This window comes from Spermophilus citellus (assembly GCF_964194105.1).
Source record: "Spermophilus citellus genome assembly, chromosome: 4".
In the NCBI taxonomy this organism is placed as follows: Eukaryota; Metazoa; Chordata; class Mammalia; order Rodentia; family Sciuridae; genus Spermophilus; species Spermophilus citellus.
The window spans coordinates 138,825,287-138,852,684 of NC_138185.1; the positions used below are offsets into that span (position 1 = coordinate 138,825,287).

General features: G+C 38.2%; 1 protein-coding gene and 1 pseudogene across 10 annotated transcripts in view; both read right to left on the minus strand.

Annotated features, from left to right (window-relative positions):
• Nucleotides 1-27,398, minus strand: part of EIF2AK4 (eukaryotic translation initiation factor 2 alpha kinase 4) — a 104,325-nt gene that overhangs the window by 52,264 nt on the left and 24,663 nt on the right. For 7 of the 9 annotated variants that reach the window (XR_014021590.1, XM_081290983.1, XM_081290982.1 and 4 more), the window contains exons 7-14: nucleotides 18,166-18,281; nucleotides 14,472-14,629; nucleotides 12,442-12,977; nucleotides 7,328-7,434; nucleotides 6,849-6,893; nucleotides 6,593-6,750; nucleotides 3,508-3,938; nucleotides 2,495-2,564 (exon numbers count right to left, since the gene is read on the minus strand). Coding sequence is in view for 8 of the 9 variants with exons in the window: in XM_081290983.1 (XP_081147109.1) it covers nucleotides 2,495-2,564; nucleotides 3,508-3,938; nucleotides 6,593-6,750; nucleotides 6,849-6,893; nucleotides 7,328-7,434; nucleotides 12,442-12,977; nucleotides 14,472-14,629; nucleotides 18,166-18,281 (1,621 nt within the window). In the remaining variant the exon portion in view is untranslated. The remainder of the gene's footprint in view (nucleotides 1-2,494; nucleotides 2,565-3,507; nucleotides 3,939-6,592; nucleotides 6,751-6,848; nucleotides 6,894-7,327; nucleotides 7,435-12,441; nucleotides 12,978-14,471; nucleotides 14,630-18,165; nucleotides 18,282-27,398) is intronic. The other 2 variants (XM_081290980.1, XM_081290986.1) reach the window with 2 other exon arrangements.
• Nucleotides 20,469-23,416, minus strand: LOC308648077 (G patch domain-containing protein 4-like; annotated as a pseudogene). The gene has a single exon. The product of its transcript is annotated as a G patch domain-containing protein 4-like (transcript).

Here is a 27,398-nt window from a genome sequence, read left to right on the forward strand (position 1 = left end):
AAAGATAATACTGCCCTCTGGTCTATGCTCTCAAAGAACAAGCACTCAGCTGCCACTTACAACAAATGATCCTCTTGTCTTACCTCCACAGGGCCAACCTACCACTAATTTTCTTTTTAATACCTTTTTTAAAAAAAGTATTTTTCTTCTCGTAGATGTATTTAAATACTTTAAACCCTAAGTATAAAAAAGGTGCTAGTCACTATCTGACCATTCAATTTACATTTTTATGAGGAAGGATTTTATTTATATATATATATATTTTTTTTGTACCAGGAACTGAACTCAGGGGCACTCCACTGAGCCACATCCCCAGCCCTATTTTGTATTTTATTTTGAGACAGGGTCTCACTGAACTTAGTTCCTCACTGTTGCTAAGGGGGGCTTTGAACTTGTGATCCTCCTGTCTCAGGCTCCCAAGCTGTGGGATTTCAGGTGTGTGCCACTGCGCCTGGCATTTTTTTCATTATTGAAAGGGAAAAAAGAGCTCTGCTTGCTCTGGAAATAATCAGGTTCTATTTTTGAATCCTTACTATATTCTGGGGATTATCTATAGAAGATTATTAATCTCTTGGCAGCTCCAACCCATCAGCTAGAATGCTCATGTCATGTTGCTCATAACCAAGAAAAATCAGGAGCATAAATTTGGGGTCCCCCTGAATCTGTGCTAAGAGATGAGATGACTCAGGATATGATGAGAAGGTTGTGACCTTGAGCCAGGTAGCTTCCGGGAAGGGAAGGAGGGGAGGGCAAAGTAGGGGTCCTGGGGATAAAAAAGGCATTAGTCACCATCTGACCATTCAATTTACATTTTTTATGAGGAAGGATTTATATATATATATATATATATATATATATATATATATATATTTATTTTGTACCAGGGTTTGAACTCAGGGGAACTCCACTGAGCCACATCCCCAGCCCTATTTTGTATTTTATTTTGAGACAGGATTTCACTGAATTTAGCTTCTCACCGTTGCTAAGGATTCAATTGTGTGGCCAATGATTCAGTCAATCCTACCTACCTGATGGAATTTCAATAAGATATCTGGACATGGAGGCTCCATGGGGCTTCAAGGTTAAGCACATGGCTGGGTGGGAGGATGAGGGGCTCTGATTCCATGAGGACATAAAATATATTAAGATATATTTTAAATGAATATGGCAGGGAAGCTTTGCATTTGAGATGCTCCCAAACTTTGCCTTGTGTCTTGTTCTGATTTGTGTCTTTTATGATAAAATTGTAATAAAATGTAAAAAAAATTGTTGTCTTCATAATAATTAAATGCATACCACTAAAACCAAAACCAAACAACTTTGTTTTAGCAGTAGGTTAGATTACATATGCTCTTTTAAAATTTTTTCTTTTTTTTTTTTTTTTAGTTATAGTTGGACATAATACCTTTATTTTTATTTATTTATTTTTATGTGGTGCTGAGGATCCAACCCAGGGCCTTGCAAGTGCTAGGTGAGTACTCTACCCTGAGCCACAACCCCAGCCCTTGTTTATGCTCTTACCCTGATTAAATTTATAGTAAATAATTTAAATTGAGAGGAACTTAAGGTGATTTCACTTGATAAGGGAAGTACTTTACAAAAAACACAATAACTAATTCATTCAAACAACCTCCAAGTCAACTTAACTGCTTATCTCAGAGAGTTCACATGTATACTTTTATCTGCTATGAATATACACTTATAACTGCTGGCAATTATAACAAAGTAACAATCAACACCTATGTGTAGAATGCTTCTCTGCAGCAACAAGCTGACAGCCCTAGCAGTTTGAAAGCTTGACCCAGTCGTAGGCACTACCATAGAAGGCTCTGCTGGCCTGGGCAGAGGAAGATGCAGAACTATGGGTCGGGTCCAAGGCCTGCAGCAATGTTTTTCAAACTTTCAAAACCATGAACCACATGAAGAAATGTTTTATGTCACACCCAGTATACATACTTATGAGACAAGTCCAGAAATGAAGTTTACTTTAAGTAGGCAGCTTTGTGTTCTCTACAGCATTAAAAATAAAATGTCTGGTTATAATATTCTAAGTTGATATTATAACTCACTACAGGGTCATTACAGACTTAAAACTAGAGGACAGTTTATGAAAATAAGAAATTAAGATTAATTGATTAGAGAGAGATCAAGGTAATTCCATGATGAGACTGTTTAGTTAATTAATTTATATTCAATTCTCATCCCCAATCATATAAAATTTTCTCAGATCCTCTAGGAAACTTTTAAAATTTTTATTTGTTAGAGTTAATGTCTTGATTTACTTCTCATTACTAAAGATCAGTATGCTTTGTTATATATAGACTTATGAAAAACACAAGTAAAATATATTTTAAATGAATGATCATGTTTTAAAATTGTTATTTACAGATCAGATTAAGGCTTTAGTATTTTACCCAAGGTTTGTAACATCAGATAACAGTTTCCTTACATACCTACTCTGATGAATAAAATAGTATAATTTTTATATATTTACCTGATTCTGACTTTTACTGTTCTCATCTTCATGGTCAAAGATGATATCACTTTCAGAATCTGATGCAGGTCTTAAAAAGAAACAGAAAAGTGCTAAAGAAATCAAAATCCCTGTAATAATTCTAAAAATTGATATTCTTTCAAATTAATAGAAAGCAAAAGAGGCTAGAGACATTATGACTCCATGCCATAAATCTGTACATATCACCATGTGGATTTGTACTTCTCTATTATGCAAAACATATATAACTCTTGAAAATTAGCGAAATTAAGTCTCTTAAAACAAATGTCATAGCTAAGAGTTATGATAAATTGTACCCAACTGGATGTGATGAAATAAAACCATGAAGGTAAATGGCCAGGATTCTGAGATGAATAAAGTTTAGTGTAGGGTTATAATTATTCATTTGGTACTTTCTTGGGAACTGCAGTTGGTATTGTAGTAAGACTTCAAATTAGTTCTTTGTATGTGTGTGTGTGTATGTGTGTGTGTGTTACCGTACACTGAACACAGGACTTCCCTGTACTAGATAGGTTCTCTACCAATGTCCTTCATCCTCAGCCCAATTATTTTTATTTGTGAGACAGGTTCTAGCTAAGTTGCCCAGGCTGGCCTGGAACTTGTGATCCACCTGTCTCATTTAACTGAATAGCTGGGATTACAGGCCTGCACCACTATGCCGATTCCAAATTAGTTCTTAAATGCTCCATGGAGTTGAATGCCTATTTAAAGCAATGTCCTATAAGAAATTTTCTTAAATGTTTTAAATGCTACAGGTAATTTCTGTTTTCCTTTCTCCAGTGCTTAGATTTTGGAGATCTTCTGAAGATAGTGGAAAAAAATTCCTTTGGATTGCATTTGGCGTACTGGGTCCATTTCTTAACAATATTTCCAGTTTTCTAAATTATTGCCCTTTCCCCTGGCATGGGCTTGGTGGGGACTAATGACTGGGGGCACATCCACGCTGCCTGGCTGGTGCCCATGCCTGTGCATGTAAGCCCTGTGCTCCTTACAGGAAGGACTGTGAGAAGACACCATCATGTTCATCCTCATCATCATCCTCATCACTGCTGGAGCCTGGGCCAGCTACAGGGAAGCGGGCGTTGGATGATCGCTCAGCTGATGTGCTCCACTCCACTGAGCTGGTGAGGATGGGAGGTGGCACGGCAGCCTCCAAGCTGTCCAGCTTGTTGGTGTCACTTTCTGGCTGCCCATGTGCAGCTTGTCCGTCCTGAGGCAGGGGTCTTGAGTCTGGAGGTGGTGTCCCTGGACCCGCTGGTCGTTCATGCCGCTCAATCCAGGCATTGTAGTAGCGCACGATGTTCTCATGGTGCAGGCGCGACAGCAGTGTCACCTCGCCCTTGATCCTGCGGAAGTGCCTACTGGCTGGGTTGATGGGGATGCGCTTCACCGCATAGCAGCAGCCATCCAGCTTGTTTTGGACCTAACATGCAGCAAGGGAAGAGACCCAGGTAAAGTCGGCGGCCCATAACCTTGCTCAAACTAGCATTTAGCTGGCATGGCCCCATTCCCTCCTGAAGAGAAACCGGAGTTCTGAGAACCAATAGCTACAGTCAAGAACTACAAGGCTGAAACTCTTACACTAAAGAAAGTTTTTACACTCAAATTTAGTAACAGCTTACATAGATCAGAATGTACCAAATGTGCTAAAAGATCCTGGGTAAAACGTAGCTTTCATTCACATCATTAATTTTACTGACAATTAGTTCCCTGTTCTTCTAATGTCTTATCTACTATTTAAATTTTAAATAAATTTTGGTTTTAAAATAAAAATTATTTTCTAAAGCCAGTGTAAGTTCAGATGATGATTTTAGTTTCTGCTCTTTTATATTTAAAGCACTCAAAACAAAGTAAACTCCAGAAATTTTAACAGACTTTAAAAAGCAAATGGCTAATTCTTAATTTTATAAAGCTGTCAATTTGGACAAGTTACTTTTTTTCCTTAAGACTCAATTTTCTTACTTACAAATAGTATTTTTTGTTATCAGGAAGTACCAGCACTGCCAAGGAGGAAGAGGCTAGGTGTTATGGTTTTGATTTGAGGTGTCCCCCCAAAAAGCTTATGTGACAATGCAGGAATGAACAAAGGTGAAAGGATCAGATTATAAGAGTTATAACCTAATCAGTGGATTAATCCATTTGATGGATTAATAATTTCAAAATTTGCCTGAGGTTATACATATCTACTAAGAGATGAAACCAAGTAGGAAGAGGAGAGAGTGAGTGAGTGAGAGAGAGAGAGGGAGAGAGAGAGACAGGGAGAGAAGCCAGGGGACAAGATATATAATCCCCAAGGGCATGCCCTCAGTGACCTGCTTCCATTAGCTGTTATCAGGTTACTGCTGTATTGAGTAGAAACTATAGGCAGGTAGGGTATGGCTGATGGAAGGAGATTACTGAAGGCATGCCCTCGGGGATTATATATTTTGTCTCCTGGCTTCTCTCTTTCTCTCTGCTTCCTGCCTAGTTTCATTTCTTAGTAGATATGTATAACCTCAGGCAAATTATGTAACTTCTCTGAGCCTCAGTTCCCTCAACTGGAAATGGGGATTACATCTATCCCATAAATGTCTTGTGGGGGCTGGGATTGTGGCTCAGAGGAAGACTGCTTGCCTTGAATGTGTGAGGCACTGGGTTCAATCCTTAGCGCCACATAAAAATAAAATAAAGAGATTGTGTTCACCTATAACTAAAAAATAAATGTTTTTTTAAAAAAGAATGTCTTGTGATCAAAAGATGAGGTTTGTAAAGCCACCTGGAACACAACCTGAAATATGGAATGTGCTCTGAAAAATAATAGTCCTGTGTTCCCTGACTGCCACATTAATAGAGAAACTGATGAAATGTCTTGGTGCTTTCAATCTTATGTCTTCATATACACCAAGTATACTCTAAGTCACTGACTTAGGTGTGGAGCTTGCTGTATATTTTCATAGGAGTTCATTTATTAAATTGAAAAGGTGTGGAAACAGTAAAGAATCCAAATGCTAACAAAATGCTAGATTACTGAGCAGACTCTCATACTCAGAGATGGAAATACAGAGGTGTGTGAGTTCTCCAAAGGAGAAACTGCAAGAAAAATGTGGGGCGAAAGGTATGAAGATTCTCTTGTTGTTTTGAGGTTACAAATATTTTTTAAGTACTTAAAAGGAAATGAACTTTGTTAATATTTTAATTCAATAATCTAAAAATATAAAGAAGCTGAAGTACTTGATCAAAAATGACAGTGTGAGTTAAAATCCTCTACAAACCATGATCTTTCTGATCAGGACACCTATCTTGTTTAATTAAGATTGTTTCTTTTACTGTAGGAAAATTCTTTTACTGTAAAAAAATTCTTTTTTTAGTGTAAAAGTTCTTTTACAGTAAGAGTACTGCTTCTTCATAATATTCTGAGAATCCTAAACAAGACACATGATCCACTAATGGTGGGTCATCCTCATATGTGAAAGATGGCATGTGCTTTATATGTACTTTATAATACAATATTAATCTGTGTTTCCCAAAGTTTTAAAAAAAAAACAACCCTTACATTATATAAAAATAACTAAAACCTCTTTCTATCAGGGGCAGATAATAAGTCACTCAAAGAGACTGAAATGAAAAAGGAAGACTAACACCAGCATACCTTAATAACAGGTCACTAATTTTCCATCTCAATAAGAGCTGGGAAATAAAAGCCATCAAAGCCATCTGGGGCCATCTCCCAGTATGAATTCCATCTCTGTTCTAACTTTGGAATCCTCTCTACAGCAACTCTAACAGCAAATGGGAGAAAAAGAGAACAATTTTCTTCCTGAACCAAAGCATACAAAAATGTTCTTTATCTAGAGGTCTTGGCTCCACTTGAAGCACTGTGTTTTTCACGTTAAGGCTCTGGCCAAGCAAGGACAGGAGAAAGAAGCACTCTTAATGTGCCTAGGGCAACTTTAGCTTCAGGAAGGTAAAGGTGATCACAGTTTCAAGTAGTCCCATTCACTTCCCTCCCCAACCTCAAAATAGAAGTCAAGCCTGTAAGTCTGCAGAAATGGAACAGAAGAAATTCTAAAAGGGACGGGGGCCAACTATGTGTCACACCTTGATGACTGCTCCAAAAGCTCCTTTGCCGAGAAGCTGTAATTCTTCAAACTCAATGAAATACCGGGAAAACTGTCTCTGTGTCTCACTGAAGAATGAAGCACTGGGAAGCTGGCTGCTAGGTATAACAGTCTCAACATAATCTTGTCCTCCAGAATCTAAGAAAAAAACGATTGCATTAAAAATACAGGAAGAGCTAGAGAATCCAACAGGGATGTGAGCACTGGCAAAAGGGGGGGGGGGTGTAAAAAAGTACCTCTTGCTTGAGTGGCCCTTGTATACTTTCCCTCATCTTGCCTTCCTTAAAATAGGTAGAAAAATATAATTAGCCCATTTTATGGGAGGGAATAAGTAGAGCAGAGAGTAAGTGATGGAACTACAGAGCCAGACCCCAACCCAGGTCTCCTAGCCTAGTCACTACCGAGGTTCTTTAATCTGCTACGTAAGTGTCAGCAAAAAATCCAGTTACACAGCAATAAGGGTAAGAAAACAGGAAGGACGATTAAATACTCAAAGAGGCTACTCCAATGGACACTTTATCATAGGGACTGGAAAACTCAGGCTGGGAAAACAGTCCCATGCACACAGGGACTGCTTATTGCTGAACATAAATGTATGTGTAGCTCAGAATAAAACAGATAATCCATGCAGCCCCTTACAGTTTTAGGTTTATGAATACTTTCAAAATAATTTAATGTTAAACAGGGTATCAAAGAAGGATAGCAAGACACTCACCTTCGGGACTTTGTTCCACTAAAGGCATTTTTGGCTGAGGGTTTATAAAGCCATGTTTCAACAGCTGCTGAGGGCTCCATCTTTCCTTGTCATCCAAGCAAACACACCTCAGTGAGAGGGAAGGGAGAATCTCAGCAACACACAAAATAAACACTAACTTAGCTATGGGTTTATTTTTAAAAAATACACATTAGAGAATTCATGTTACTTATGGACCAAAGTATACATATATGTGAATATAAATCAACAAATATCCCTACAGAATCTACATGTGAGTACTAGGCTACGTGCAAGTGGAGAATTTGAAAAACAAATCCCTCCTTTCCTCCCTCCCGAATACCTTCCTTCTTTCCCAGTGCTGGAGACTGAACCCAGAGGCACTCTATCACTGAGCTATATTCCCAGCACAGCTGGCCACAAACTTGTGACCCTCCTGTCTCAGCCTCTCAAGTACCTTGATTATAGGCCTGTGCTACAGTCCATGCTTACCATATACTTTCTCTTAATTCTCAATCTTTAATATACTAACTCAGCATTTAATGTTCTAATAAATAAAAATAATTTTCTATTATTTTATCTTATTTTTATTTTTTTGTGGTGCTGGGGATTGAATCCAGGGCCTTGTGAATGCGAGGCAAGCACTCTACCAACTGAACTATATCCCCAGCCCACAAAAACAATTTTTTTAAAATTTTCCCTCCTAGATGCTTTAACTCAAGCTAAAACCTAAGAACCACTGTTCTCAGTAAGCTAAACTGTGGCATTTATAACAATGACCCTAGTGGTACCACTTGGTAGCACTTGGCCCTAATTATAAACAATACACTTAAGCCCAGAACTTGACTTAAAATCTATAAAGTGGTGACAACAACTATCATGAGGACAACATTTTACTTTTTATGACACAGCACTAAAAAAACACTCAAGGTAGGAAAAGACCCGGAAAAGACAAGATTCCAGTAAACAGGTTGTGTAAGATTCTTTATCTCCCTCTAAATTTAAAATTCATTTTAATTATATTAGTAAGCATAAATACCTTTCCCTTGTAAATATTAAATCATGATTGATAATGATAGTCTTTGACCAAATCCTTCCTCTCTCCAGGTCTTCCCTCCTCTGACTATACATCCTTAGACTCTTTTATGCATTTATATAAATAAACACACAACCACCCAAAATAATACTGTATTTTAAAAATATTACATTTAATTAGTTATTTTTGGTAGTATTAGGGATTGAGCCTGGCCAGGGTCACTCTACTACTGAGATACATCCCCAGCCCTTTTAATTTTACTTCGAGATAGGGTCTTACTAAGTTACCCAGGCAAGCCTCCATCAGGTGATCCTCCTTCCTCAGCCTCCCAAGAAACTGAGATTACAGGTGTGTTCTACTGTGCCCAGCTAATGTATTGATATTTTTGGGCAGCATCATCCTGTACATATTATTCTTTAACTTGCTTTTCTCTGTGTGTGTGTGTGTGTGTATAAAATATATATATGACAGCAGAATGCATTACAATTCTTATTACATATATACAGCACAATTTTTCATATCTCTGGTTGTATACATAGTATATTCACACCAATTCGTGTTTTCATACCTGTACTTTGTAAAAACTTAAAGCCTGCCCAGAATAAATTGTATTCTTATAAATAAATGAGATTTTATACCATCAAGATCCCACTTAAAACAATGAAATTCTCTAAACCAATCATTTGGGCAACATAGTAGCCATAAGTGGAAAAGGCAAATGCTAGGTCTGACTTTGAACAAAAAACCTGTACTTTGGATAATAATGGTTCTCACATTCCACCATCATTAATTACCCCATTCCCCCTCCCTTCCCCTCCAACCCCGCTGCCCTATCTGGAGTTCGTCTATTCCTCCCATGCTCCCTCTCCCTATCCCACTATGAATCAGCCTCCTTACATAAAAGAAAACATATAGCATTTGTTTTTGGGGGATTGGCTAACTTCACTTAGCATTATCTTCTCTAACTCCATCCATTTACCTGCAAATGCCATGATTTTATAATCCATTCATCTAATCTTGTAGTATGCTGTTTGTAAGTCCTTTGGGTATAGACCGAGGAGAGGGATAGCTGTGTCAAATGGTGGTTCCATTTCCAATTTTCCAAGAAACCTCCATACTGCTTTCCATATTGGCTGCACCAATTTGCAGTCCCACCAGCAGTGGATGAGTATACCTTTTTCCCTGCATCCTCGATAACTTGCTTTTCTCTTTCAATCATGTGTTTTAGAGATCTTTCTAAGCCAGTACTTAAAAGATTTGTTATTGATTTTTGTAGATGCATGAACCTACTAGAATTCATTTACACATTTTCCTATTATTATTTACAATTATTTCATATATGTGTGTGTTTGTATATGTATTGATATATATATATATATATATATATATATATATATATATATATATATATATATATATATACACATACACACATACATAAAAGCTGCAATGAACATCCCTACACTTGCCCTGTTGGGTTTCTGAAGTGTATCACCTCCAACTCAACTATGACATTAATGTGACATGACAACAGATCTGGATCAGAAAAAATTTAAACTCTGCCCAGAATAAATTGTATTCTTATAAATAAATGAGATTTTACACCACCAAGATCCCACTTAAAACAATGAAATTCTCTAAACCAATCATTTGGGCAACATAGTAGCCATAAGTGGAAAAGGCAAATGCTAGGTCTGACTTTGAACAAAAAGGATGAAATGGGGCTGGGGTTGTGGCTCAGCTGTAGAGCGCTCACATAGCACATGCGAGGCCCTGGGTTCGATCCTCAGCACCGGATAAAAATAAATAAAGGTACTGTGTCCAACTACAATAAAAAAAATAAATATATATATATTTTTTAAGAGAGAGTGAGAGAGGGAGAGAGAGAATTTTAATATTTATTTTTTAGTTCTCGGCGGACACAACATCTTTGTTTTGTATGTGGTGCTGGGGATCGAACCCGGGCCGCACGCATGCCAGGCAAGTGTGCTACCGCTTGAGCCACATCCCCAGCCCTAAATATTTTTTAAAAAAGGATGAAATGTGGAAAGTTCTCATTCAGGCAGAGAACTAACATCGATTCAGTCAAGTGCTAGGAAGGGTTTGAAGCTCTTTACAGGTGTTAACTCATCTGATATTCACAGCAAGAGCAGGGTGTCTCAGTCCCTCAGCCAGGAAGGAGTAGGAGATGTGACCCAGCCGTCTGGCTCCAGAGTCTGAGCTCCTACCCAGAACCAACAAATAAAACTGTAACTACAGATGGAATGTTGCTACACTTTGTGAATGATTTTTTCTTTGGTTAACTGGGGTGAAACAGCGAAGGTAGTAAAATAGTATCTTGCAACTCTTTCCTAAACAAACAGGGTCTATTGAAGTACTTTTGGAAGACAGAGGAATGGACACAATATTCTGAAGGACAACCATGTTAAAAGGATAAGAAACAGTGCTGATCTTAAGTTAAAAACTGATAGAACATAGAGTGGTTTCTTTTTTCTTTCTTTTCTTTCTTTTTTTTTTTTTTTTGTGGTACTGGGGATTGAACCAAGGGCCTTACACATGCTAGGCTACGTCCCCAGCTCAAACTAATATTTGGGAGCCATTTCTGTAAGACAAGAACTAGGAAAGTTTTATTCCTGAGACTATCATTCTGCTACTACATGTGAAAAAATATCTTCTAATTAAACCCTCCTGTGCTGTTTAAAAATAATACACAATGCTATTGCTAACTTTTACTAAATTACTCTTGACCAATCAAGAACAGAAAGTTCAAAGTGACACTTTGAAGACTAAAACCATTTTTTCCATCAGCTATTCCATTGCCATATTTGTCATTTCAGCCAACCTCATAGTTAGGGTGCACTAAAATAAGTATTTTTAAAGTTCTATCACACTTAAAAGGAATCATAAAATATTTCTTTAAAATCTTAAGATTTTTATATACTCTATGGAAAGAATACAGCATACAGAAGAACAAAGTTGATTTCTTTCTACATCTGTATGTATATTGTGTCTACTTCTATTTTGTGGCACACAAAAACTATTTCACTTACACATGGTCATATGTTGCTTAACAACTGGGATACATTCTGGAAACATGTCTTCAGATAATTTTGTCATTATGTGAATATCATAAGTGTGTTTCCAGAAATGAACATGAGCTAAATCATGTCTTTGGATGACACAATCTATGGGACTACCATAAGTACAGTAGGTTGTTGAAAGAACCTGTTATGTGGCACATGACTATACAAGAGCAAGTACTATTTATAACAAGTAGGATAGTAACAGGGAATAATACCATGAGGTCAACTGGAAATTGGTAAAGATGAGAATAGAGAAAGAAATGTGAAGGGTAAAAGAAAAGAAATGTAGGGAGCAGACAAAGTGAATTAAAGCAAATAACTGGGAAAAAGAAATTAAAAAAACAAGACAGGGTCAGAAAGAGAAGAGTCAAAGGGGAAAAAAACAGTCTAGGTCAACTTCTGCAAGAAAGCTAGATCAGGAGACTATCTGAAAAATCCAGACAGGAAGGATCTTATCTCCTATTTAACAGAAACTGAGGGAACTTAGCTCTGGCTTGGACCAAGAACAGATACGGTGAAAGTAGAAAATGCTGAATTGAAGAATCCAGACAAAGACTTTAGGCCCAAGGAAAACTCTCCAGTCAATGATTCTCTTAAATCAGATTAAACTTGGTTTTATAATTAAATGTGCACCTGTAATTCACAGGTGCTGAAAAAAGTCTGGCTAGAGTCAGGAAGTCATTTGCTTCTTAAGACTTGGCTGAATGAGACAGCCAAAGAAGAATGAGAACAAGAGGCAGCATCACCCTTGAAGCTCTTTTTTAAAAAGGAGGTCTTGTGATGTGATGTGATTCAGCAACCTGTACACTCAGAAAAAGGAGTAATTATAACCCATTTGATTCAAATGTATGATATGTCAAGATCACTGTACTGTCATGTGTAATTAATTAAAATAAATAATAAAAAAATAAATAAAATAAAAAGGAGGTCTTTCCTTTGATCTGCACAATCAAAAAAGCAGGAGTAAAATGCAATTAGAAAATTTCAATGACACTCACTTCTTGAGGAAATCTTGAAAGTCGGCTGGTAAGTCACTGGGGATGGTCACAGGGTACTCTCCACATTCCTGTCCTTGGCTGAGGGAGAGTAGCAAAAGGCCAAGATGCCAAACATCCCCCTTCTTCCCTGTTTTATAAGGCAGGGCATTGTCACTAAAACGCACTCGGGTTTGCTCAAACACATCCTCCTTGCAAATGTCCGCGAGGCGTTTAGAAATGCTGTAATCTGTAATCTTCACAGTACCCTCTGCATCTACCAAGACAGTCGATGCACTCAAGACCTTGTGCACCACAGAATTGCTGTGAAGATAATCAAGGCCTGACAAGAGCTGAGCTGCATACTTGCGAAGCTGATGCACAGGGATAGGGCCTAAGTGACTCAGGTGTGTAGCGAGAGAGACCCCATTGATGTGCTCCACTAAAATGTCCACGGTGATGGAGCTGTCTTGCTCTTTGAAATTCATGGCAAAGTAGCGTACCACATTTGGATGACTCAATTTCACCAGTGAGTTGAACTCTGTTTCTGCCCCTTGAAGCTGATAAGGAAAAAAATTTAAAAAAAAAGATAATATTGGATAAGTCAGCATTAATAGGTGTTTCACTTTAAAAGTGAAGTACTTGAAAGAAAACATACTTTCATGAGAGGAGAAAAAATATTCCCTGAATAGAATAAAGATGAAAAAAATTCAATTCTTAATTCAAAATTTCAAAACTTAGTGTATAAATACTACAAAATTAGTGAATGGCTTTTAAAATCAACTTATTTTGAGTTAAGCCATGGGGGCAGGGGAACCACTCATTTTAAAATAACCTTTTTTGATTATAATAAAATCACTATAAAAGTTTTTTAAATTAGGGACTAGGGGTATAGCTTGGTAGTAGAGTACTTGCCAACCATGCATGAGACCTGGAGTTCAATTCCTAGCACCGCAAAAAGAATTTTTAAGTTAATACAAAGGTAAAAAAATCCACAAATTATCTATATTATCACCATCCAAAAAAAAAAAACTTGTGATTTTTTGCATTTATAGTTTTTCTTTCTAAACATAAGAAAACTCACATTTCTAAACACCAAGCTTTATCTGCTTTTTTTCCTTAAGCTTGGTATTATAGATTAATAATAAACTCTTCTTTCAATCCCCAATATTGCAAAAAGAAAAAATCTGCAGTTCCCCCCAAATCAGTTTTGAAGCAATATTTTTAAAGAGTAGAGATGATATATGTAACTTCAAAAAGCACAACTTTGGGGGCTGGGTTGTGGCTCAATGGTAGAGCGCTTGCCTAGTACGTGTGAAGCACTGGGTTCAATTCTCAACACCACATAAAAATAATTAAATAAAGGTACTGTGTCCATCCACAACTAAAAAAAAAAAAAATTTTTTGTTTTGAAAAAGCACAACTTGGGCTGGGGATGTGGCTCAAGCGGTAACGCGCTTGCCTGGCATACGCAGGGCACTGGGTTTGATCCTCAGCACCACATAAAAATAAAATAAAGATGTTGTGTCCACCGAAAACTAAAAAAATAAATATTAAAAACTTCTCTCTTTCTCTCTCTCTCTTTAAAAAAAAGAAAAAAAAAGAAAAGAAAAAGCACAACTTTGGGCTGGGGTTGGGGCTGAATGATAGAGCCCTTGCTTCACATGTGTGAGGCACTGGGTTCGATTCTCAACACCACATATAAATAAATGAATAAAAAACGTTCATTGACAACTAAAAAAAAACAAATTAGAAAAAAAACCAACCATACAACTTTGAAATAGTTGGAGTGATGGTTGTTAATGCCATAAGGGCTGAGAAAGGAGAGCAAGAAGGCAACTGCAGAAGTTTTGTCCATATTGTGAAGTTCTCAAAGAGGGAACAAGGGGCTAAGAAAACTTTGAAGAAGATGCTTGCCCTCTAGTCCTCTCTTGGTTAAACAGAACTCATCCACTCTGGATCATCTCGGAGCCCAAACACAGAACTATTTTGTTCTACCATCTCCAATTACTTTAGATTGGCCTTTTGCTTAGCCAGCCATGGTGAATACTTACCTGCTTTTTGCACTTATCAATTTTCTCTCTTTCTTGACTGGTAAGGAAAGGACCAATTTTTTTCTGCCATTGAAGGACCCACTCATACAACAGGACAAAGCTGCCAGTGGCTGTTTCCAATGCATTGTAAACTAATTTTCCAAGTTGTTCATCACTGCCTGCACATTAAATAGACAAGGTAGTTAAATCTCACTGAATGTTTTCTATGTAGGGAAACAAGGGAGGGACTGTATATTCATTCATTCAATAATAGATGCCATGTGCTAACCATAAAAACATGATTCTTTAATAATGTGCTTTGTAAACTACTTTTAGTATTTAACAATGTATTGAGAGTCCTAAAATATTAATTTTTATAAAGGAAAAAGAATTGACAATGAGATGCTAATATCAGGTCAAATAAAGAGAACAATGTTTTATTCTGTTAACCATCATTTATCATTATTACTTTCCTAACCAGTTCACCTTTACTGGCTATGCTACTGACCTACCTCACATAGCTAAATACCAACTCAAATGACAGAAAGAATTTGGAAATAAAGAATATCCCTCAAGATTATTTCAAGCTGGGTGCAGTGGTGCATGCCTATAATCTCAGTGGCTCAGGAGGCTGAGGCAGTTCAAGCCAGCCTCAGTAACTTAGCAAGGCCCTACACAACTTAGCGAGACCTTGGTTAACATCCTTGGGTTCAATCCTTCATACCAAAAAAAAAAAAAGATTATTTCATCAGTAGGCTGGGGATTAGCTCAGTGGTAGAATGCTTGGTGGTGGTGGTGGTTGGGGGGGGGGGGGTTGGGAGGAAGGGAATGATTATTCCAACAGTGCAGAGATTAATGTATACTACAGTAGAACTAGCTTTTAGAGCTTTTAGTAAATTTGAAAATATGAATACGCCAATGACTTTCTAAAAACAAAATTTGAACATGCCCTGTAAATAAAAACTGGCCAATGTTTTAGAGGGAAGGAAGTTTAAAGCTAGAAAGGGAAACATATTTATTAATAGGCATATGGTTTCCACTTATATCTGTGAAAACTAAATTTCTGTAACACCAGAAGTTTTCTTATGAAACTCTTCATTTCCACTAAGGACTAGAACAGAAAAGTATCAAAATACTGGAGAAAATGAAGCAAAATTCTTTTGCTTTATTTTTATTTATTTTTCAACAGTGTCTTACCATGTTGCTGAGGCTGATCTTAAACTTGTTATCATCCTACCTCAGTCTCTCAAACAGCTAGGATTACAGGTTCATGCCATGGGGCCTGACTATTTTGTTTTATTTCCTATTTACCAAATCATAGCATATATAGCACCTTTGCATTATTGATTCTTCACCAGATAATCTTTTGTTGTAGGATGCTGTCTTGTGCCTGGCCCTCATCCACAGCACACACCTCTGCCCTCAGACTTAACCATCAAAATATCTGCAAGACTTGGGACACAGATCAACCGTAGAACACTTGCTCCCACATGAGTGAGGCCTTGATTTTCATCCCCAGCACTACAACAACAAAACAAACAAACAACAACAAAAGAAACTGCAGATATCACCAGATGTCCCCTCAGCTAATAAACTGTCCCCAGTTGAGAACCACTGATATGTAGTATTCTTTTTCTTTTAGCATATAAATACTACTTTGATTTTTCTTCATAATGAAGAAAAAAATTTAAGAACACTGATAATTATGTTTTCTACTTGAAAAATGAAAAGTGAAGTAACTTGTATGTATAAAATAGTCTTAGCAAAAGTGGTTTAGAGAAATATGGCTAAACTGCCTCACCTAAATTTCTTAATCTCAGAAGTAATTCTTACTTCAGAAAAATGCTAATAATTAGAGATTTCAATTAAAATGATCTATTGTGTTAGTAACTCCTGAAAGTCTTAGCCTAAGAGAAAAACTCTGATGTTTGAAAATTTGTCAGCCAAAGGAAGCAACCTGAGAAATGTGGGACTATATAGTTTACTGGAGATGAAACATTAAGTGTTTATGAGATGGAGGCTGATGTGATCTACAGCAAGCCTAATTAAATTTGTGTGTTATATAGTTCACTGTCCTGTAATATTCATTTCTCCAATTCGGACTAGGAAGGCACTTCATAATTGCTAGGTTTTGAAAAAAAAAATTACAATTTTATTATTGCCACCCTCTCTTGTCTCTTTTTCCATGATGGAAATGATAAAAGGAACAGAAGAACACATTGCTCTGAAGCTAAAGGAAAATGTTATCAAAAGAACTCTGATTAAAACTCTGTTATATTTTGGTAATGATCGTTTATATATAGACAGTTCCATAGTGCTTCATCCACATATGTAAGTAAGTTCCTTTTTTTTCTAGTTCTAACAACTTTACATTGAAAAACAAATACTAATTAGTTGTTTTTTAAAATAAAAACATATCATTGAACATTAAAATTGAATTAGTTTAGCTTTTATAAAAACACTTTGTAGGAAATTTAAGCATGTTTTAAAAACTAGACTCATTGTGAGAAAACAAAATAAATTATTCACTACTTGATGATTTAATAAAAAAATTCTCCCATTGTAAATATGCTTCCCAATGAAGGGATTAACTAAGGTGAATTTGTCTAATGAATACCAGTGAGAATAAGAGACCAAGTTAATTTGCCTTCCTGATTTCCCCAGGTTATTAAAGTTAGGGAGCTTGTGTTGTCAGTTCATGAATCTGACAGTCTCTGAATTAAAGACAGTCTTGGTTCCCAAGCCAACCATCTCTACCGTGGTCTTAATTTGCCCAAACAGTTGCTGTGAGTATTGCAGCCCTGTGTATGCAGAGCCCTATACTGTCCAGGCTGCTTTCAGTCAGTGAAGGTTAAATGTCCAGTTCATAGACTACTCAGATGTTTGGTTCTTCTTCTACCTGCTGCCAATTCTTTTGCTTATTTGTATCTCCTTAAAGAGAAATGGCATAAAGACTCTGAAGGAAAGCAAATTCCATCTAGATAATATGGCTATCTTTTAACTCTGGCAAGAGTATTCATGGGATGAAAAATCAAAGTCAACTGTCAAATTATCAAGCAAATCTTACACCAATTAGTAGTTATATCAATATGGCTAAGAAAAGATAATGTACATTTAGGAAGTAGATCCCCAAAACTTGATTTTAATATAAGCAATTCTGAATTGCAGAGCTAGCTTTACTCCAAAAAGCTATCCATAGACAAAACTGCTAACTAAGACATAAAAAAATAAAGTAATTTTCCTGGCCAGGTACAACATTCCAAGCAAGAAAATGCCAAATCAATGGATATCAACTTAAGAAAATGAGATTTGGTCATTAAACATCAGAAGCATCAGAACCATTTTGATACACATTTTATTAGTATTAGAAGCACACGATTTAAAATTCTGATTGATAATATTTAAACCTTTTATGTTTCAAAAAGCTTAGATAATTTGATGACAAATTTAAGTTTCCTTTATGACCAATTTAGAATTTTACTTATGCTAACAGTATTTCCAACAGCACAGTTTTACTTCCATTTTATGTTAGAGGAAACCTGAACAACTTCTCATTTCAGTCATGAGGAATGGGAGCTAGAATGACCAACAGCCTGCTTGACAGCCTTCTTTGGACTATGCTGATGTAGACAACATGGTATCTAGTCCACCCTGTTTCCTCACAATCAGCTTTCGTCATAACAAAAATTTAAATTAACTTAGCTAGTTTACTCACCAATACATTTCCCTTTGTGCACCATGAGCTGATCAGGACTACCCACGCAGAAGTATAGGATTTCACAAGAGCCAGGAGAATCTTCACTACTACATAAAGAATACTGACGTTCTCGCCTTAAAAATAAATTTGGACAATGATTTTTTTCTTTAAATTAGGATTAGCACAGGACATTCCTGTTCCTGTGTTCTTCTGCTTAGCCCATTCACACTCCAATATCTGTGTTTTGGGAATGGAGCTGAAGGGGCTAATGAGAAAGCTGTTCAACTCCCCTACTTCCCACCACTGCCTTCTCCTCATGGACTCTATAAAGCCCCTGTTCTCAGTTTGTGCTGACCAATATGTGGCTATTTAAATTTAAATTAAATAAAAACTCAGTTCAAGTGTAGTCACTGCATTTAAGTACTCAATCACAACATGTGGCTAGTGGCTACAATATTAAGTAGTACAGATGCAGAATATTTCTAGTGATTAAGATTAGTCCCATATCTCTTCATTCCCATGCACATATAACAGGGGGTTTTAGAGCCCTCACATATTCCAGGTTCCTACTGGGTCCCAACCATTGAATGCTTATTCATTCTCTCATTTGTGTTTGGTAGATACTCCTTGTTATTTCCTTCTATAACTTCTCCAAAATACTCAAAATCCAACCTCTCCTTTTTTTTTAACTTTATTTTTTATTTCTTTATTTTCCTACTTTTCCCCCACTAGATGAGGAACAATAGCTGAGAAGCTACATTATAAAAACAACAACAACCAAAAAAAAAATAAAAATTGAGGGAGAGGGTTGCATTGAAGAAGTAAGGGAGAAAGCTCTTGATAGTCACAAGTTACATAAGAAATGCTTTGATAAAATCTTACAGTATTTTGATTTGCATTTCTCTAATTACTAGAGATGTTGACATTTTTTCATGTATTTGTTGATCCGTTGTATATCTTCTTCAAAGAAGTGTTTGTTTAGCTCCTTAGCCCATTTGTTGATTGAGTTGTTTTGTGTTTTGGTGTTAAGTTTTTTGAGTTCTTTATAGATCTTGGAGACTAGTGCTCCATCTGATGTGGTTATGACAAAAATTTGCTCCTAAAATGTAGGCTCTCTCTTCACCTCATTGATTGTTTCTTTTGCTGAGAAGAAGCTTTTTAGTTTGAATCCATCCCATTTATCAATTCTTGACTTTATTTCTTATGCTTTAGGAGTCTTGTTAAGGAAATTGGGGCCTATTCCTACATGAAAATTTGGGCCTACTTTTTCCTCTATTAGGCACAGGGTCTCTGGTCTAATTCCTAGGTCCTTGATCCACTTTGAGTTGAACAGCAGTTATCAAGAATACAAACAACAGTAAGTGTTGGCAAGGATGTGGGGGAAAAGGCACCCACCTACATTAGTGATAAGATTATGTATTGTGACACAAGTCTTTTATACCACATATTCTAAATACCAGGGAATAAGAACACATTGTAATTCTGTTTAAATTTCGGCTTTTGAAATTATTTGCGTAAACAGGGAGTACACTGACATTTATGGAAAAAAAGAATAAACGCAAAGATTCAAAATGATATGCTAAACTACACAAATTATCCAGAAGCCCCTCAACATTGGCTCTGTCCCCTTCAACAGATGGTGGTGACAAGATCCATTTTAGTCTAGGCCATCTCAATGCCCTTTAGTTGACAGTGTGCAAATACTTGATTTTAAGGTGTTTTAGAATATTAACCACCCTATTATGACTGATTCTCACAAACACAGTGTTAGGAGTGTTACAAAAAAAAATAATTAGAATTAAGGGAAAAGAGGAGAAAATTTAAAAAGTGAAAGTGTCAACAAAATGACAAATGTGGCATATGCTACATGAGACAGACAACAGAAATAATTCTGGAGGTTAAAAAATACATCTAGAGTATGAAAAGAAGGTTTTCATCCAAAAAGCTCTGTATATATTGGATGCTTCTACTGTCTACTGAGACTCATCCACAAGTAAAATGTCTTCTCAATGCCATCAGAATCACAGCTCTACTGCAAACAAATGGTGTTTAGAAGTGAGGACACCGATGTCCTCGTCAATGGTCTATTCTGGATATGGAATGTCCATGGGATTTGCAATATTACTAGAAATATCACTCATGTTGTCAGCTTTGCCAACCAGCAGTACCCAATGTACTAAGGAAAGAGTGTTTGAAACAAAACTGCCAAATAATACTAAACATGTCTTATAAAGGATAGAGAAGTTAACATAATTCAATTTTAGAAGACTGAATTAATATCTAGGACCTTGATAACAACAACAACACCCTAAAAAAACTGAAAAGGAAAAAAGCAGACAATTGACAGAAAGAGAAGCTGCAAATTGTCAAGTGCCAATCCTTCAGAATCTGGCTGCCATCCAAGAGACTGCTCTACCCACACAATCAGAGTGTGGAGGTGCTACAGTCTGGATCTGAGAGGTCCCCCACAGGTCCCTGTGGCTTGGTCCCTAGTTAGGTGCTTTTGGGAGATGGTAGAACCTTTAACATAGGGCCCAGTAGGAGGTCTTCAGGTCACTGAAGGGGACAGTGGGAACATGGCCCCTTCCTTTTCCTTTTATGACCCAGCCATGAGCTGTTCCACTACACACTTCCTGCCATGATGCATTGCCTTGCAATTGGCCCCAAAGCAATGGAGACTGAAATCTCCAAAAGTGAGCCAAATTAAACTTTTCCTCCTTATAAGTTGATCATCTTAGGAATTTTGTTCCAGTAATAGAAAGCTGACAATGTAAGAGGCTGGGATGGAAAGGAGAATCAACTCTGAAACTGGGACTGCAGCAGTCTAAACTTCCCGCCAAACTCACCAAGATGCTAGAAAAAACTCTAGCTATTCAGGGTCTTTGTAGAAAAAAAAAAAAGAATTCTTGATATTGTTTGAGGTGAATCAGTCTGTGTCTGCTGGGAACCAAATTGAGAAACAGTAAGCAATGGAGGAACATGGGTTTGGAGAGATGTACAAAGAATCCCCTCATCTCCATCTATATTCCTTATGTTAGTGGTTTCCCAAACTTTTGAGGGGGGCGAGTGAAGAAAATCCCATGTCTTTTTTTTTTTTTTTTTGTAGGCTGGGAGCTCAAGTTCATATTTATTTATAGTCAACTGGTATAGTGTTAGAAACAAGCAACCTATGAGCTGAATATAGCCCATAACCCAAAATTTATGTTTTTCTTAGCCTTCATGATATTTAAAAACCAAGACCTTTCCCGTCAGTCTCCAATTTGGCATATTTTGGTAAGGATGCGTCTGTCTATATTCTTGTTCCCACAGCCCCCAGTCTACCTTGTTCCTTAGCTGCTTGGCTCCTGGAGGCACTCGAGTTCAAGTTTCTGGGTTGGAGGCTGCAGGGAGAGCAGGAGAGACCACGTCCACTCCCTTGACTAAGACGTGGCACTTGTCTCCAGCAGGAGACTGTTGTCCCTGAGCTCAGTTGCCTCTTCGGGAGGGGTTCCTCATGTAGGACGCTGACCACGGTCCCTGAGGCTTCAACTGAAAAGGAACTGACTCCAGCTTTAGAGACCGTCAGTCTCTCTTCTTCTGTTTCTTCTTTTTGGTGCTCTGGTCAGTGCTGATTCTCCTTCTCTCCTCCCCGAGTTGCTGCCGCCCCCTCTTCTTACCTCTGTTCTCTATTTCCTCAGTCCTGCCCTTGTCACATTCGCAGCTTACATCCGAGACCTCCTCCTCTTTCCTGCACTGCTGTCTCTTCTTCTTGCTTCTGTTACCGAAGGGCGAGCTTCCTGCTTCCCTGGCTGCACCCTCTAGAGCAGTCTCCTCTCGGTCCCCATCAGCCATGCTCAAGTCCTCCTCACGCGGCTGCCTTTTCTTGTTCTGCGGCAGGGGTCCCTGTGCACTCTGCTCATCACCTCCTTTCTCCCAACACCACTTGCAGGATCCTTCCCTCTTCCTTCTCCACCCAATACCCCCGTCTCTTCCTCCCCCTCCTCCCCTTCACGGTGCTGTCTCTTCTTCTTCAAAGAAGAGACCAATGGGCTTGCTCTCTCTCCAGGGTTCCTCGAGCCCACTGGGCCCCGTGGCCTCGTCCTCTCCACTCTCTACGTCTGTTCCCCCTCTCTCATCTGAGACCTCCTCCTCTTGATGTCGTCTTTTCTTCTTTTTGCTTTTCCTGGTGCTGTGCTCAGTGTGTTCTGGGAGCTCCTCATCCATACTCTGCTCAGTTGCTCTAGGCTCTTTCTGTTTCCTTTTCTTTTTTGGGGGGGTTGAGAGGCTGGCTTTCAGACTGTGGCTGCGAGGCCTCAGAGACATCACTACCACCCCTCTTCCTTTGTGGAAGCCTCCCAGGAATTCATAGCCTAGGCAGGAATTTGCCAGCCCCCAACTTGCTCCTTGCAGAGTAACAGGTGTGGGAGCCTGCATACTTCAACCTGGCAGAAGAAGGTGGACTGCAGCTGCTGGAAGCAAGCAACCTCGAGTTCATAGCTTCACGAACTTCTGATACAGCATGTTCAGCTTGGGACGATTATGAGTGGTCTCCTTGGAAAGGCGTCTTATCTGCACTCCGTCCTGCCCAGTTTCTACTACCGAGTTGGCTGTAATCTTGTTGAAAAGCTCTTTCCACCAGTGGTTTGTGAACTCCTTGGCAGGATCATGTCCCACCCCATGAGTATCTTGCTTCAGAGTTACCTTGATGGCCTGGGTGACGCCATTCTCCTTCAGGCCTAGTCCTTTGCCTTGAGTCCATCCATGCTTTAGCAGCTGCTCCTCAGCAAACTTCATCCCATGACTCTTGACCTCTGGGGTGATGCTCATGGTGGGCAAAGAGGCTTGCCTTTCACCAGAGGAGGAGAAATGACATCATCCCTCCTTGAGAGGTGCTCTCTGCGGAAACATGTGCCACGCCTGACTCGGGCGCCACCATCTTCTGAAATCCCATGTCTTATACCCTTAGTTGTTTCTTCTCAGAACAGATGATTTACTAGCAGTTACCATACTTGGCTTTAGAACAGGGAAAACAAACTAGGAGATAACCTGATTTTGTTTGATGGTAGAAATGTGGGCAAGGACTGAGGAGAACTAGGTCTATACTTTACAAAAGACAACAACCCTGAACGATCCACTTCAAAATGGTTAATATTATATCATTTGAATTATACCTTAATTTTTTTTTAAAAAAAGCAAATCCTCAATCCTTCATGACTTGAAGGACACAGAAAATAAAGTTCTTTAACAAAAACAAAGATTCAGCAGTGAAGAGCTGGATCAAGGAGCCAGGTCCCCAATGATCGGGCCTTTAAGTCCTTGCCACCATGTTTTTTCTTGCATGTTTTTCTTTTCTCTCTTTCTCTTGCTTTAAGAAGTAGAAATTTTGTGTTTAACAACTAATTTCTTTTGGTATTGGGGATTGAACCAGGGGCGCTTTACCACTGAGCTACATCACTAGCCCTTTTTATTTTGAGACAAGGTCTCAAAATTGATTAGGTCTTGATAAATTTCTGAGACTGTCCTCGAACTTGTGATCCTCCTACCTCAGCCTCCTGAGTTCCTGGGATTGCAGGTATTTGCCACCATTCCTGGAAAAACTAATTCTTGACATACCCCACAGATAAAGAAAAGCAGATTTGCTCGGGGTAAAGAGGCTGCAGACACTAAAGGCACAAAAACCACAATCTCTCCTTTCTTTCTATTGTTCTTCTCTTGTGCCCTCCTTTCCTACATCAGGTCATTTATTGAACAACTACAATGTATCTACCAGGCATTGAGGAAGACACCCATGTATCTTTGCTCTCATGAACTTTTCATTCTCCATTGCAAAAAGAAAACAAATGAGTGAGAATTTCATCTAGTGGTAAGTGGTACGCAGAAAAACAGGGGTTGGGTGTGTGACTCAGTGGCAGAGAGCTTGCTTAACATGTACAAGGCCCTGGGTTCCATTCCCAGCGTTACAAAACCAAAACCAACCAAACAACAACCACCATCACCTCCTCTAGCCACACTTTACCTGCCTTTGGTTACCACACAGTTAATCCCAAACAAACAAACAAAAAACAGAAAAAGAAAAAAATTAAATAGAGAATCAGATAATAGGTACTAAGCAGAGAAGTAGAGTAGAGGGCAGCTCAGGGGAGGTGTCTCTGAGGAGGTCATACTTCAGGAAAGAACTGAATTAGAAGCAGCAGCCATGCAAAGTGACATAGGAAAAGCGTCCTAGGCAGAGTGACAGGCAGAGGCCCTGAGATGAGAAGGTGCTTGGTGTGCTCAAGGAGTGATGCTGTGAGGCAAGGGAGGGGAGGATGATGGGGAACTAGATGCTAAAACCACTCACTTTTTATTGTGGTTTCCCCAATGTCCATTCTCCACTTGTGGCCAGGAAGAAGAGTCCACAATTGTTTTAGTCAGCTTTTACACTGCTGTGACTAAAAAAATCTGACCAGAACAATTTTAGAGGAAGAACAGTTTATTTGGGAGCTCACAGTTTCAGAGGTCCCAGTCCATAGATAGCCAGCTCCATTCCTCAGGGCTCAAAGTGAGGCAGAACATCATGGCAGAAGAAAATGGCACTTGATGATCAGGAAGCAGAGAGAGAGAGAATCCACTTGCCACATACAAAATATATGCCCCAAAGGCACGCCCCCAATGCCCACCTCCTCTAGAAACACACTACCTGCCTTTGGTTACCACACAGGTAATCCCATCAGGTGATCGATTCACTGATTGGGTTAAGACTCTCACAACCCAGTGATTTCTCCTCTAAACCTAAACCTTCTTGCATCTCATCGTTTCACACATGAGCTTTTGGAAACACCTTACATCCAAACCACAACAACAATGTAAATCAGAAGGTATCGTATTTAGTCCTGAGTAACACCTTCAAAGCTGCTCATTTATCTTTGTTGACTCACCCTGGTCAACAAAGCCCTCTGTGACTGCCTGCCTGATCCTTCCTGAACTATTCTCTCCATGCCTACTAATTCTAGCCTTACTGTCCTGCTTAATGAGCTTTGAGCACTGTTCTCTATGCTGAGCTGTTCTCTTTCCGATCTTGGTCTGGCTGGCTCCCTCTCTCTTTCTAGAACCAGAACCCCCCATTCTAGATCCAAACTTTGTATGTTTTCCTTCAAACATTCTAAAATGGTCATCCAGCTTTTATTCAACACAGGCCTATTTTATTTCTCTGTGTAGCACTAATCCTTATCTGACATTTCTTTTCTGCTTATGGACAGTTTTCAATGAGAATATAAGCTCCACAAAGACAGTCCTTGATCTTGTTTACCAAATCCCAGTACTCAGAAGAGCACCTGGCACATAGTAAGTGCTCAATAAGCATTTATTGAATGAATCAGTGAAACATGATTCTAGATTTTACTGCTTTTAGTCATAGTCAGTTCAAATATTGCCGCTAACAATTCAGATGACAAAGACATCTCTATTAAGTCTACCATGTGTATTTATTCACAAAAAGACAAAGTGGAACATTTTGCTTATTTCTTTGACTTTCTAAATAATGAGGACCAATGAACAGCAGGCAAGAAAAAGAATCACAAGTATACCATGAAGTAATGTGGCACATCAATGACTTTTTATTTTTTAACCAAAGAAGCATTTAAACTACACTTAAGAAGGATTTGATCTTTTCAGTCAGTAGCTAACACAACTACCAATGCAGAGTCCATGTAGGTACATGCAACAAACTTGCCAAACAGATGAAATAGATGACAACTATTTATTGTCAGTTTTGTTCTTAGATACTCATGGAATGTCGTTCCATCCAAGATACATACCTGCCACTCTACAGGCGTTACATAAAAAGTTGTTCTATCCATGGCAAGAGGAGAGACAATTTCCTGCCTTTTTCTGAATACACTTGCTATCACTGATCTCAAATGCAAGTCTAACCTTGGATCTACTGATCATAGTCAGCCACAAATATAAATGTGATTAAACATAAAAAAGTCGTTTTTTCCATATCTAAAAAGACATATTTATAACATTGATTTAATTCTGCTATCTCTAACACAATAAGAATTTGCTAAATATTTCCCAGTGAAATTCTATGACAATTTTTTATTCACTATTAGAACCCAGTTGCAAAAATAATCTAATTTGGTAAGGAGTTATAATCTAATTGGTAAGAAGGTATTCCTCAAAAAGATTGTCACCAGAAATAGTATTCAAAACATCTCTAGGTCTGGGGTTGTAGCTCAGTGGCAGAGTGCTTGCTCATATCCGTGAGGCCCTGGGTTCGATCCCCAGCACTACATAAAAATTAAAAAAATAAAAATATTGTGTCCATCTACAACTAAAAAAAAAAAAAATCTCTAATTCACCCTAATAGTAGGTAGTTAAACATTATCAAAATTATTTCTAAGTTGGTTTTAAAAAAGGACATTAGGGAAAGAACTAAAATGTCTCCTTCTAATAAACAAACTATAACCTGAAATTTTACATAAATCTTTAGTTTGGTACCTAAAATGTTTCTTTCAATAGAAGCAAAGAGTTGGCTTTAAGTTTGCTTGGAGACTCACAAGAGATAGTTTAAGAGCTGCAGTACCCTTACTATTTAATGACGTGCTCATCCTCTCAAATTATATGGTTTCTGCACTAAAATTCCTTTCTACTTACTCTCAAGGAAAAAAAGGGAAGACTCCACAGCTTAGTGGGAAAGGATGAGAAAGAAGAAGCAGTGTTTTTCATATGAATTCTGGTAACAGGGATCAACACAGAAGCCCACTTCAGTAGTGGCAGACAGGGGCTCCATTCTCATTTAACAGGTGTTCTACATCTGTGCCCATTTTGGAGCACTCCCCAAATTTGTGGTTGCACCTAAGGAGTTACACACTGAAACATATACAGAAAGCATACAATTTGAGAGGATGATATTACAGATCGAAGGAAAGATTTAAATCATTTATTATATAATAGACAATTAAAAGTCAAATTGAATAGTAACGAAGGCAGAATTGTGAAGTGTTACAGGCTGTTCTAAGGGGGTTTGAGCTATGAAACTGTTTTCATTCAATACACTTGGAAAGTATTAAATGAAAATTTGGTTTTGTCCAGTTAACTAATATATTTATATAGGCTTTCTCTCCCTCTCTCCCTGCTCCTCCCTAATCTCTCCCTCTCTCTAATCTTAAGGGAAACAGGACTGCCTTTCTTCCCCATTTTAGGCAGATTTATCTGTCCTTGTACACACACCCACTATAGAAACTAAGTAATCCAGATTCTGGGGATGGTACCAGAAGATCTCAGAAATG